This window comes from Pelophylax lessonae (genome assembly GCF_965119305.1).
Source record: "Pelophylax lessonae genome assembly, chromosome: 3".
NCBI classification, from domain to species: Eukaryota; Metazoa; Chordata; class Amphibia; order Anura; family Ranidae; genus Pelophylax; species Pelophylax lessonae.
The window spans coordinates 550,518,596-550,532,497 of NC_138770.1; the positions used below are offsets into that span (position 1 = coordinate 550,518,596).

Here is a 13,902-nt window from a genome sequence, read left to right on the forward strand (position 1 = left end):
TTGCAAGCACACCTGCTGGTGTGCGCTGGGAGGACAAAGTGTTGAAGTGCCAACCCCTGTGTATTGCACCGTTGTTTTTTTTTGTCTGAACTTTATTGAAATGTCACAAGTGAGAAATCTTGAACATATCGCTGTCCTCATCACTGAAGGCCGCAATCCAGCAGGAATTCCCCTTTAAAAATAAAAATTATTTCATTACCTATCTTGGAACACGTATCCCCTCTGATCTTTCAGCTCTTTATCACCTCAACTATTATAGAATCCTGACTGAAATATTTAAGATTTATCAAGCTGGAAATCAAAACATATTTTCTAGTTTGGCCACGTTAATATGTTGAAAATGGATATCATTCCACGTCTTCTCTATATATTCAACAAAATCCCTACCATTCTCCTTAAGAACATCTTTATTTAACTACTTACACAGATGGCTGAATTTATTTGGAGTCAAATGGCGGGCCTTACAAAACCTAAATCAGCAGGGGGCTAGGCCTTCCCTACTGTGAACTATACCGTAAAGCGGCTTTGTTAAATAGACTGTCAGACTGGTTCTACCATAGAATGGACAAATGAGTGGTCCAACTGGAGCAAAATCTTTCCACTTTAGATTTTTGGCTCTCCCTTGGTTACCTCCTCCCCATCATCCCCTTTCTTCCTCCTTCCCTTACCTTGCCCAATCTCTCCTTTCTCTAGCAAATCCATATTTCTATATCATACACTGCAGGCTGACAATCCTTTTAGTCCAGGTCTACGGCCAGCCACAATATTATTCTTATCCTGAAAAGACTGGCCCCAACTACACCATTTTCTCCCTGACTTTACTCCTTCATGAGCCTGTCCTTCAGGACCTACTTTCCTTCAGCCTCTTCAGTAGCCAGGATTTTCTCTCCTCGACCCAACTGACAAGCTTTCTCCACAAACTTTGAACTGACCCTCAGTCTGATCCATACTTTATTCCTCTAGAGACATTTATCTCCCAAAACACCCCCTTATCCATACCTATTCTCAGTTGTATGTCATGTTGAGGGAGGGGACTTCCAAAGCAGAACCTCCCTGCATTTGAAAGTAATAAAATTATTTGCACACTTCGTTCCCTGCTGGCGATTGGGGGAAATGTTTCATTTTTATACGTAAACTTGCAATGCCATCTTAATTTCATGAAAAGAGCTACAAGATTGTCTATCTCATTATGGTATAGGACCCCGCTTAAAGGGTAAGTTCACCTTTACAGAAAATCTATAGGGTGAACTTACACTGGACCCCCTCTCTATCTCCCTGGGGCCCGCTGTACTGGAGTCCCATAATCCCCCGCTATCAGGCACTGGGACATTGCTTTACTGGACTGGGGGATTTGAAATCCTCCTGATTTTCTCTCCTCTCCTCCAGCGCTAACAAGACAGGCTAGGCGGACTCTGATTGGTTAGCGCCGTTCATGTGATGGTGCGTACTAGCAATCAAGCAAAAAATTTGGGGGAGCATACCCATGTATTTCTAAAGCTGGTGCAGCTATGAACCAAAAGACATGTATATTAAAAAAGAATAGCGCACACATGCAAAAGAAATTACCAAATACATGTCTTTTGGTTCATAGCTGCACCAGCTTTAGAAATACATGGGTATGCTCCCCCAAATTTTTTGCTTGTTTATTATGTATTCGGTCTGACCAGACTACCGAAGTTGAGCAACCCACCCCACCCCCCACACACACCTGTACTCCATCTGTGTCCACTATCAAGTGGATATAGGAGGAGTCCCCTGTAGTGCATTTGCACATCTTTCCCAGCAAGGAGTTTTGTCTCCAAGGGTTAGAAAGGCTGGATTCATCTCTTTTTCATGGATAGTGTAGGACCCACTGATAATGGGGTACTTTGACGTAGTGGTGGGCTTGAGCACTATATGGCCATATGGTGGGACCAAATCCCCATTTTTATTTATGGATTGTCTTCAAATTTGGTAATTTCTTTTGCATGCGTACTAGTAATCGACTGATTATCGGCAAAGCCGATATATCGAGGGCCGATATATTGGAATTTGCCCGATATATTGGAATCGGCCTTTTGATTTACCGATATTGCCGATATTTCGGGAAAGTGCTTGTACCGGGGTGATGCCTGCTGCTAGAGGCATCACCTCAGTACCGGTGTTGATAGCTGATGGTCGGCTGTCTTGTAATGACAAGCGATGCAGCTGAGAAGCCGCTCGGCTGTCATTCCAAGGAGCGGGAGGGGACGTTCCCCCCTCCCGCCACCTTCCGCGGCTCGCCCCGGTCTCCTGTCCCACTGGGCATCCTACCTTCACCGCCACCGTCTGACCGGGTCATAATCTGCACTGCCGCCGCCTGACCGGGTGTCCATTTCTTTGAATTTGGTGCCACCGAGTACCCGGAAGCGATGTCATGGGTACTGGCGGCGCCAAATTAAAGTGGAGTTCCACCCTAATTTAATACTTACCTCCATCTTCTCGCTCCGGGTCACCTGAAAAAGAAATGGATAATCGCATATTTTTTTTTTTTTTTTTTACTTACCTCGTAGCGAAGAAAAAATACTTACCTTACTTCCTTCTTCCTCCTTCCTCGGCCGAGGCCCGTCGTCACTTCCTGGCTCTGCAATGATTCCTGGGAGCTGAACGTCATAGCTCCCAGGAATCATTGCGCCTGCACCGGCCCCGACGTCACTTCCGGGTCGCGCGCGTCATCCCCTTCTAAACAGCTTCTGGGCATGCCCAGAAGCTGTAGAAGGATGACGCGCGCGACCCGGAAGTGACGTCGGGGCCGGCGCAGAGCATCGTGGGACCAAAGAAGGTGGAAGAAGACGCCGAAGGGGATCTCGCTGGCTTCAAGCTGCCCACATCTGAGATGGCAGCGCTGGACAAGACATTTTCAAGGTAAGTATTTGTCCTAACAGGTAAGTGCAACCCGGGACAGATCAGAGGCTAGCCATTGTGGAATGTACTAGCCCTGACTGTCCCGGGGGTATTAAAAAAAAAAAAAAAAAAAAAAAAAATCCAGGGTGGAACTCCGCTTTAAAAAAACGTACAGCATTCAAAACAGCCAAACTTGGCGTTTTGAATGCTTTTAAGTGCAGAGGAGGGGTTTGGGGTCTTTCAGAACCCCAAATCGCTCCACCAAAGTTCCTGTAGACAAAAATATCGGCTGACATCGATAGCCGATGAACAAAATATCGGTATTGGCGGTAAAAAAACTATATTGGTCGATCAATAGTGCGTACGATTAAAATGCCTCCTATCCATACACACCGGGAGGTAGGGATAGGAGATTAAGCCAGGGGGATTTTAAATCCCCCGACCGGTGAAGCGGCGACCTGGTGTCCGACAGCAGGGGATCGTGGGATATGGTACAGCGGGACTGAGAGGGATGCTGAGGAGTTCCAGTGTAAGTTCACCTTACAGATTTTCTGTAAAGGTAAACCTACACTTTAATTTGTATGGTATACATCCCCCATCGCCTAAAACTTGTTGGAGGTGCATAGAGAAAAACAGGGCTCCTACCTACACATATGGTGGGGATGTCACCTGATCCCATTGTTTTAGTGGCAAATCTTTGCCTCTTACAATTCCATGTTTATCTCTGATGTGCAGGCCACTCCCAGGGTTGCCCTTTTGTTGATGATTGCTGGGTCTATCTCCAAAATTAAAAAGGGCATTGAGACACTGTTTGCTAGTGGCTCACATTGCTTTTTCGCATCACTGGAAGTCTAATTCTCCTAATCATACTAGAGTGAGCCCAAACTCAACAACATTATGGTATTGGAAACCCTTGCAGCAGAAGATGGCACAGACCCAAAATAAGTCTGTACTACAAGGACGTGTTGGAGAGCCTATTGTGACTCGGCTGCTGTTCACACCTTAGTATTATTACATTAACTTGTCCAGGCCTTCCTAAAAATTCCTTTCTTCGAGCGTCCTCGGTACTCTCAAAATTACCTAGCGATGTCTTCCTCCCTGCCCCTCTTTGTTGATTTTGTTCATATCCCATATTTAAGCCCCGTTTGTTACTTCCAGGAATTGTCCCTGAACAGCCTTAGAATATCTTTTTGATTCTACACTTTGATCAGTGTTTTAGTATTCTTCCTATTATGCTTGATTGCACTGCAGATTTATATGTGGTACAAAACAGCTTTCTCATTACTGTCTGAATCAAACTATGTACCTCAAAACCCTTTGAATAAAGAGATATTTGACTGAAATATCACAAGTGATATTTCATAAGGTTTTATTCACACAGTGGCATTGGGATTTAGTGGGTTCTGTATCAGCCCGCTGCGCTGTAAAAAGTACTGCATGCAGTACTTTTTTTTATCAATGTAAACCACAACAATGCAGTGGTATGAGCTGACACCATAGGAAGCAAAGCAAATTGCCTTGTCTTTGCATTGGGACTGTACTGGACAATGCTGCCCAGCGCATCAGAATGCAAATGCTGTAACTGTGCCAGGATATCATTATTTTGCCGCTAATTTGAAACAGATATTTAAAACAATGTTACATTACTATTAAAAGGAACGCTGTGCTAGCAGAAACATAAGCTGTCATTGTTGACCTTCTAAGACAGTTACTCAGAATGTATTGGTTTCCTGGCTTTCTCCAATTTCATCAATTTTAGAAGAGGTTTGCGAACAGTGCAGGTAAAGAGAAGCCTAACCTGCATTTTCCAGGACAGCGAATCAAAGTAAGTCAGAAGCAGCCAGCATTATGAAAAGAGAATTAGCCATATCAACTTATCTATTCCACTTGGGCTAGCCACCACCTGAGGAAAAACTACAAGCACTGAACTTATTCTCTCTGGAGAAGAGACGATTGAGGGGGGATATGATATCAATGTACAAATACTGTACTGGTGATGACCCTAGCATAAGGAACAAACTTTTTAGGGAAAGGGAATACAATAAGACACGTGGCCACTCACTAAAATTAGGGGAAAAACGTTTTAACCTTAAAATATGTAAGGAGTTCTTCACGGTCAGAGCAGTAAGGATATGGAATTCTCTTCCACAAGCATCAGCAGGGTGCATTGATAGTTTCAAAAAACTATTAGATGGGCACCTTAAAGACCACAACATACAGGGGTATTCAATGTACGGTTAACGGCAAACACACACACACATCATAGGTTGAACTGGATGGACTGATGTCTTTTTTCAACCTCACAAACTATGTAACCTTTCAAGGCTTCAGTACTCACAAACAGAATATTAGACAACCTCAAATGTACAGAATAAAATGATGTGTCTTCGAGCTGATCAGGCCAAATACATCTAACTAAGGCTGGCCATACATTATACAATTTTCTTATTCAATTAATTTTAGATTTACCTTCAACTATGTAGTGCAAGGGCCTGTCTGATTACATACAAACTGAAAATGTTTCGGTTTGACCTTTATACACTGCTGAAAAAAATGAAAGGAACACTTTTTAATCAGAGTATAGCATCAAGTTAATTAAACATCTAGGATATTGATCTGGTCAGTTAAATAGCAGAGGGAATTGTTAATCAGTTTCAGCTGCTTTGGTGTTAATGAAATTAACAACAGGTATACTAGATGGGCAACAATGAGATGACCTCCAAAACAGGAATGGTTTTACAGGTGGAGGCCACTAACATTTTTTTCCCCTACTCATCTTTTCTGACTGTTTTTCACTAGTTTTGCATTTGGCTAGGATCAGTGTCACTACCTGGACTATAGATACCTGAACCCTATAGAGGTATAGGAAGAATATAGCAAATTGAGAGCAAATTATTTGAACCCAACTCTTCCAGGATGGCACATCAATACGTGCCATTGCCAGAAGGTTTGCTGTGTCCCTCAGTACAGTCTAAAGAGCATGAAGGAGATTCCAGGAGGCAGGCAGTTACTCTAGGAGAGCTGGACGGGGCCATAGAAGGTCTTTAACCCATCAGCAGGACCAGTATCTGCTCGTTTGTGAAAGGAGGAACAGGATGAGCACTGCCAGAGCCCTACAAAATGACCTCCAGCAGGCCACTGGTGTGAATGTCTCTGACCAAACAATCAGAAACAGACTTCACAAGGGTGGCCTGAGGGCCTGACGTCCTCTAGTGGGCCCTGTGCTCACTGCCCAGCACCGTGGAGCTTGATTGGCATTTGCCATTGAAAACCAGAATTGGCAGGTCCACCACTGGTGCCCTGTGCTTTTCAAAGATGAGAGCAGGTTCACCCTGAGCACATGTGACTGCCGTGAAAGGATCTGGAGAAGCCGTGGAGAAGGTTATGGTGCCTGTAACATCGTTTAGCATGATCGGTCTGGTGGTGGGTCAGTGATGGCCTGGAAAGGCATAAACCAATGGAGGGATGCACAGACCTCTACAGGCTACACAATGGCACCCTGACTGCCATTAGGTGTGGGATGAAATCCTTGGACTCATTGTCAGACTCTACGCTGGTGCAGTGGGTCCCGGGTTCCTCATGGTGCACAACAATGCTTGGCCTCATTTGTAGTCAGTTCCTGCACGATGAAGGAATTGATACCATTGAATGGCCTCCACACTTGCCTGACCTAAATCCAATAGAACACCTCTGGAAAATTATGTTTCGGTCCATCCAATGCAGGTTGCACCTTGGTCTGTTCAGAAGCTCAGTGATGCCCTGGTCCAGATCTGGGAGGAAATACCCCAGGACACCATCTGTTGTCTCAAGAGCATGCCCTGACATTGTCAGGCATGCATACATGCATGTGAGGTACCATTTTGAGTTACTGCAATGAAATTTAAGCAAAATGGACAAGCCTGCTGCATAATTTTTTTTGGGGTGTCTTTGAAATCACCCCTGTGTAGGTTTATGATTTTCATTTCCATTAAACGATGTGGCATCCTTTCATTACTAACACATTACCCAGTCCATATCAGTATAAATATCCAGCATGATATTTTTCCCCCATTGAGATCTGATGTGTTTTTAAAGTGTTCCTTTAATTTTTTTTAGCAATGTATTATATGGTTTTGGTAAATCTGAAGGAAAATTGTATGGCCAGCCTATGTTTTATCAGGGGTTTATTATTTGACAGGTAGGAAATGTCTGACTGTATGTGCAGGTTGGAGGGGGAGAAGAATGTAAAGGTACTAAATCAACATTAATATAAAAAGGTGGGAAGAGACTTTATAGAAGGATCATTACCAGAATGCAGGAGTAAGGATTGCCGTGAGTAATCCTTAGAAGTCAAATTGGTCAAGACTGCAATGAAATTGGTAGCTGACCTTCTTGATGTAAAGAAATTCACTAGACTTTACAAAAAGTACTTACAATACAATTTGTTTCAATATTTCTCATATACAGTAACATTTTCTTCCTTTCTGGATTTTATTAAAATGTGCTTGTTTTCTAGGTTGTGAAAAGGTTGTTAGAAGCTACAACAGCTCTGCTCAAAGTTCACATTCTGAAGGTTCTTCAAAAGAAGTAGTGAGAACTCCAGTGCACAGGGCCAGCTATGATGCAGACTTTGCTAAAGCTCTGAAAGTTTTCTACCAAAGCATGAACACTATCCGAGGACATTTCCTACGGCTGAAACACTACAAGCCACCAGTAAGAACATTTAAAACAAATTTTGCAAATGCTCTAAATAACTGGGTAAAAAAGGTACTACTGTATACACTTTATTGTTAAAGGGTTTGTAACCCTTAATTATGCTTTGCTGCCAGCCCCTCTCTTTTAAGCCCCCATCCTGCACTGTATAAGTGTTTGTTAGAAACAAATCCTCGAAATACCTTTTTGTGCTGTATTTTCAGGCCAGTCACGTGCCTCCTGGCCGCTCTGCTACTATGATCCAGGGCTACAGTGGGAGGGGCCAAGTGGCTAGCTCAGCGGTCACGTGACTCCTGGCTGATGTTAGAGGTAGAGCTCAGCTCCTCCTATTGTTAGTTTTATTTACTCAGCATCTTCTAGTCACAAAACAATAGAAAATATTGGACAGGAAGACTGCCTTAACCTTCTTAGCGGTATTCCCGAGCGTGGCTCGGGGTTACATTTCAGAGCCAAAAGCAGTAACCCCGAGCCACACTCGGGGTACCGCCAGAAGCATCGCTGGATCCTGTAAAAGAGATTACACTAACAGCGCTAAAAGACATGTATAAATAAAATCTCAACATGTGTAGTAGTTCAAAAATCATTCAAACTAAAATAGTGCTGTAAAGGATCCAGGTGGGGAAAAAACACACTCTGTAAATGAGTTCATAAAGTGTTTATAGAGGGGTTCCATCCAAGGCATGCACCACCACCTCACCGACGTGTCCCCCCAGGTATTGCCCACGTACCTATAGGAGGAAAAATATGCGCCAAAGACAAAACTCCAAATCAGCCCCCACTGGACAACCGATCAGCTTGGAACTTGGGTCAATCCTCATGAATAGTAAGCCACGTACCATGTAAATAAATGGTGAGGACTCATAGTGTAAATCCATATATACACGTTTATTTAAATAAAACCCAAATCATATGCACTCACAATGTTAAAATGAAAATAAGCCGTTACTTGATATCCCTGAGCTCCTTACTGCCGTACCGTCCCTCCCTGCTCTCAGCGTTCGTGGCTCGGATACAGCCGTCGGACTTCCGGGTAGCGGTCTGATGAAGGCGCTCAGTTGCTATGGTCACCGCGTGCTCACGCTCTTACGCGTTTCGTCGCAGCGGACTTCTACGGAGGGCTTGAGCATGCAATGCCGTCACTCCTCTTTATAGTAAGCCTGCCGATCGGCGATCCCTCCCGGGGCCACAGTGACACCGGAAGACAGAAGCAAATGGGCAAAAAACCTCATCACCGCTCCGCATGAACGCCAGCATATCACTAGTCTGGCAACAAATGATATGTGGATCGTACTACCTAATACCGCAACATTTCTATAAACGGTCAAGTACATAATCCCCACACTTAATACTAAAGGAACAATACCTGCCATTTAGACCAATAATTAGATATACATATACCATACAACTTTCCAAATACACATACATGGACATATATATATCAAAATAATACTCATATTTAAAGATATGGTTGATATGCAGGAGTTTCTCCCCTTCCTCCTGCCACTTATTAACTGCACTATTAGCCTCCTCAGGCCACCATGCAATAATGTACATACGGCCGTATATATGTCATTAGAGGGAATTACACCTATCAGCCATATCCCATAATTGTATAAATCACAGGGGATTTCTCCTCTTCACACGGCCATTCACTGCCTGCACTTTAGCCTTTTCAGTTTTTTCCCACCTGGATCCTTCACAGCACTATTTTAGTTTGAAAAAAATATAGTCCTGGTAGGGGCTATCTACAGCGCTTGCTGAAATGTGCAAATTGTGCAAAATTGTGTATAAAAATTTATATATTCTTAATATTCCTAGGACTGAAATTAAATCATTTAAATTTCATCTTGTGCAAATGTGCAAATATTGTGCAAACAATAATCATAATACTTCCAAAATTAGAAACTTAAAATTATATATGTAGTTAATAAGAGTTCATCTTTGTGATATAAATATATAAAGTATATAAAGTGCAATAAAGTCCAAAATTCTGTTGTTTCCTATTTTTTCAAGGATAGTGAAAAAGTGCTCAACAATAAAATTCCAATGGTGATATATAAAGAGCAGGTGCTGAATTCCTTCTTCCCAGTGTAATTTAGAAGATGGGTGACTTACCGAATGTCGTGGGTCTCATATACCCTACGATACTGAGACCAATGAAGCCTGTCGGTAGGTCCCCTTTAAATGTCTCCTGGCTGTGCTGTTGGTAATTTCCTCCTCACCACTCCATAGGACAGCGTATGGTGTTGTTATAAAAAGGGAAGATAAAAAGGCTCCAGATAGTGTAATAATATTTTTAAAATGGGTTTATTCCATAAGGATAGGACAAAGTTTCCAAAAATCAAATAAGCACAGTTCGGCAAAGATCGGTAAAGACCGTTTTACAGGTTTCCGTGACTCTATGGTATAAACCTTACAGAGTGGCGAGCGGAGGTAAATCCGGCTTGCGTTCCAATGCACGTCACGTTGTGCGTTCCACGTTCTGACACGTTTCGTCACATCCGGTGACGTTTTCAAATTTTAGTTTGAATGATTTTTGGACTACTACACGTTGAGATTTTATTTATACATGTCTTTTAGCGCGGTTAGTGTATGCATGTGATTTTACTATAGGGTTATATGCACACACCTTTGTATATTTCATCTACACTGCTCAAAAAAATTAAAGGAACACTTTGAAAACACATCAGATCTCAATGGGGAAAAATCTCATGCTGAATATCTATACTGATATGGACTGGGTAATGTGTTAGTAATGAAAGAATGCCTAATCGCTTGATGGAAATAAAAATTATCAACCTACAGAGGGCTGAATTCAAATACACCCCGAAAATCAAAGTGAAAAAATTATGCAGCAGACTAGTCCATTTTGCTGAAATTTTATTGCAGCAACTAAAAATGGTACTCAGTAGTTTGTATGACCCCGACATGCTTGTATGCATGCCTGACAACGTTGAGGCATGCTCCTAATGAGACGACGGATGGTGTTCTGGGGTATTTCCTCCCAGGTCTGGTCCAGGCCATCACTGAGCTCCTGAACAGACTGAGGTGCAACCTGGTGGCGTCAGATGGACCAAAACATAATGTCCCAAAGGTGTTCTATTGGATTTAGGTAATGCTAGCGTGGGGGCTTTTCAATGGTATTAATTCCTTAATCCTCCAGGAACTGGCTGCATACCCTTGCCACGAGGCCGGGCATTGTCATGCACCAGGAGGAACCCAGGACCCACTGCACCAGCGTAGGATCTGAGGTCCAAAGGTTTCATCCCAAAACCCAATGGCAGTCAGGGTGCCATTGTCTAACATGTAGAGGTCTGTGCGTCAGTCCATGGATCTGCCTCCCCAGACCATCTCTGACCCACCACCATGCTGAATGATGTTATAGGCAGCATAACGTTCTCCACTGCTTCTCCAGACCCTTTCACATCGGTCACATGTGCTCAGGGTGAACCTACTTTCATCTGTGAAAAGCACAGGGCGCCAGTGGTGGACCTGACAATTCTGGTGTTCAATTGCAAATGCCAATTGAGCTCCATGGTGCCGGGTAGTGAGCACAGGGCCCACTAGAGGATGTCCGGCTCTCAGGCCACCAAATTCGAATTCTGTTTGGTCAGAGACATTCACACCAGTGGCCTGCTGGAGGTCATTTTGTAGGACTCTGGCAGTGCTCATCCTTTTCCTCCTTGCACAAAAGAGCAGATACTGGTCCTGTTGATGTGTTGAGGACCTTCTTTTGCCCTGTCCAGCTCTCCCAGAGTAACTGCCTGTCTCCTGAAATCCCCTCCATGCTCTTGAGACTGTGTTGGGAGACACAGCAAACCTTCTGGCAATGGCACGTATTGATGTGCCATCCTGGAGGAGTTGAACTGCCTGTGTAACCTCTATAGGGTCCAGGAATAGAGCCTCATGCTACCAGTAGTGACACTGACCGTAGCCAAATGCAAAACTATTGAAAACAGTCAGAAAAGATGAGTAGGGAAAAAAATTTCAGTGGCCTGGATCTGTAAAAACATTTTTTTTCGCAGGTTGTCTCATTGTTGCCCATCTAGTGCCCGTTGTTATTTCATTACCACCAAAGCAGCTGGAACTGATTAACAACCCCCTCTGCTACTCAACTGACCAGATCAATATTCCTGGAGCTTAATTATTTACCGACCAGCTGCCATAGTTATACTGCGGCAGGTCGGCTCTGCTACGCGAAACGACGTACAAGTACGTCGCTTTGTGTAGCAGATAGTGGGGGCTTGCGCACGCGCCAATTGGCTAGAGGAGGTGCCAGGCAGCGGGTCTGCCAGGCACCCGCGATCGCTCCTCATAGAAGCTACATCGACAGACTGCCGTTCTAACATGGCAGAACGCTGTTCTGTCAGTGGTGAACATAGGGATCCTTTGTTGTTCCGGATCCTTCGTTCCTCCTATATAGGAACACAGGCCTTTGTGTTCATCCAGTGATTACAACCCCCACACAGTTAGAAAGCACCCCCAAGGACACATTTAACCCTTTCCTGCCAGTGTCATTAGTACAGTAATAGTGCATATTTTTAGCACCGATTACTGTAGTAATGTCACTGGTCCCCACAAAAGTGTCAGTTAGGTGTCCAATCTGTCCACCACAATGTCACAGTCCCACTAAAAATGGCTGATTGCCGCCATTAGTAGTAAAACATTTTTTTTTATAAAAATTACAAATCTGTCCCCTAATTTGCAGACGCGATAAACTTTTCTCCAACCCAATCAATATACACTTATTGGGATTTTTTTTTTTATACCAAAAAATATGTAGCAGAATACATATTGGCCTAAATTGATGAAAAAATTTGATTTTTAAAAACCTTTTTATTGGGAAGGTTTTATAGCAAAAAAGTAAAAATTTTTTTTTTTTTACTGAAATGTCGCTTTTTTTTTTTTTTATAGTGCAAATAATAAAAACCACAAAGCTCTATTTGTGGGAGAAAAAGGACATCGACTTTATTTTAGGTACAGCGCCGCCCGACCGCGCAATTGTCAGTTAAAGTAACGCAGTGCCATATCGCAAAAAAATGGCCCGGTCATTCAGGGGGGGGTAAAACCTTCTGGTCCTTATTTGGTTAATTGACTTGATGCTATACTCTGATTCAAAAGTGTTCCTTTAATTTTTTCGAGCAGTGCACTTTTTGAGCTATAGCAAAAAGACTGCATCCACAATGAACAAAACATCAACACTTTGTAAACTGTACGTATACAAACTATACTGTAATGCATTCACATGCAGAATGATATATGGACAATATGTGTATAGAAATCAAAGCATTTTGTTTTTCTATACAGGAAGAAGAGAACATTTATCTGCTGCGGCTATTTACAGAGAAGCAGTCACAAATGTTTAAAGATTTTTGGCAACAACTTGAGTCTTGTATCTGCAAGCTGAAAAATGATGTTGCAGCCATTGTAAAGAAAAAAAGGCAAGAGGTTGCATATAGCAGATGTTGAGTTTAGAATAAAAGTATGTTATTTAGTCCAATGGTCTCAAATTCCCTTCAGGTAATAGTCTACTGTGTGCCTTTTAGCTGTTTTATTCATGGCATTCTTTAAGTGGAAAGAACAACTCTGATGAAAAAGCCTGGAGGAGCAGTAACAAGATCTGTGCTAATTTCTGGTGGTGACAATAAAGGGTACTGTAGACTGTCTCTCAGGCTGATTGTAAATGTTCTCATGTTTAACTGGGTTTGGGTCTTTCCTTTAAAAGTGTCTGGCTAGGAATTAAGCAAGCTGCTAGCCAAAGCTGGCAGCAACTGAGACATCGTATAAATGTCTATATTGGTTTTAAACAAAGATATTTTGCTTTAGGGCTTGTGTAGAAGGGCAAAAGATAGGTTCTTTCAGGTGCATTAAGCTCGCATTTGAGATCAGTGTGCGATGCCTGTGATGTCCTAAACTGCATCAAGCTGCTTTTGCATTCTTATTGACTTGTAGAAGGACAAAAGCAATTCCTAATTCCTAAATAAACACACCAGTGTGCACAAGAACTTCGATATGCACCCAAGAATCACAGAACTGATGGAAGATTCGGGAACATGTTTGCAGCTTCCTGAAACGGCCAAACCTCCTAACTATGCCACAAATAATACAGGGATAGGCAAACTTGTCATTTCATCTGTGGTCACACTCATTACCTAATTTCTAAATTAGCCCTAGTATAGCTGTAGCTACAACGGAAGGGACAGTGTTAGTTCATTCAAGATGCAAATCTCTGTTTAGGGCCACCAAATGTGATATCCAACGACTCCCAAGCATTTCTCAAATATAAGAGGGATGCGATAAGGTGAATTCAACCTGATGGATAGACAGAAGCACTTTGCAAACTGTTCT

At 42.8% G+C, this 13,902-nt stretch overlaps 1 protein-coding gene across 1 annotated transcript in view; it reads left to right on the plus strand.

Moving 5' to 3' along the window:
- LOC309551420 (kinesin-like protein KIF28P) overlaps window positions 1-13,274 on the plus strand; it is a gene marked incomplete at its 5' end in the record, with an annotated part of 119,738 nt that extends 106,464 nt beyond the window's left edge. The window contains 2 exons of the mRNA XM_082251994.1: window positions 7,358-7,554; window positions 12,862-13,274. Coding sequence (XP_082108120.1) covers window positions 7,358-7,554; window positions 12,862-13,023 — 359 coding nt within the window. The 3' untranslated portion in view covers window positions 13,024-13,274. The remainder of the gene's footprint in view (window positions 1-7,357; window positions 7,555-12,861) is intronic.
- Between the last annotated feature and the right edge of the window lie 628 nt (window positions 13,275-13,902).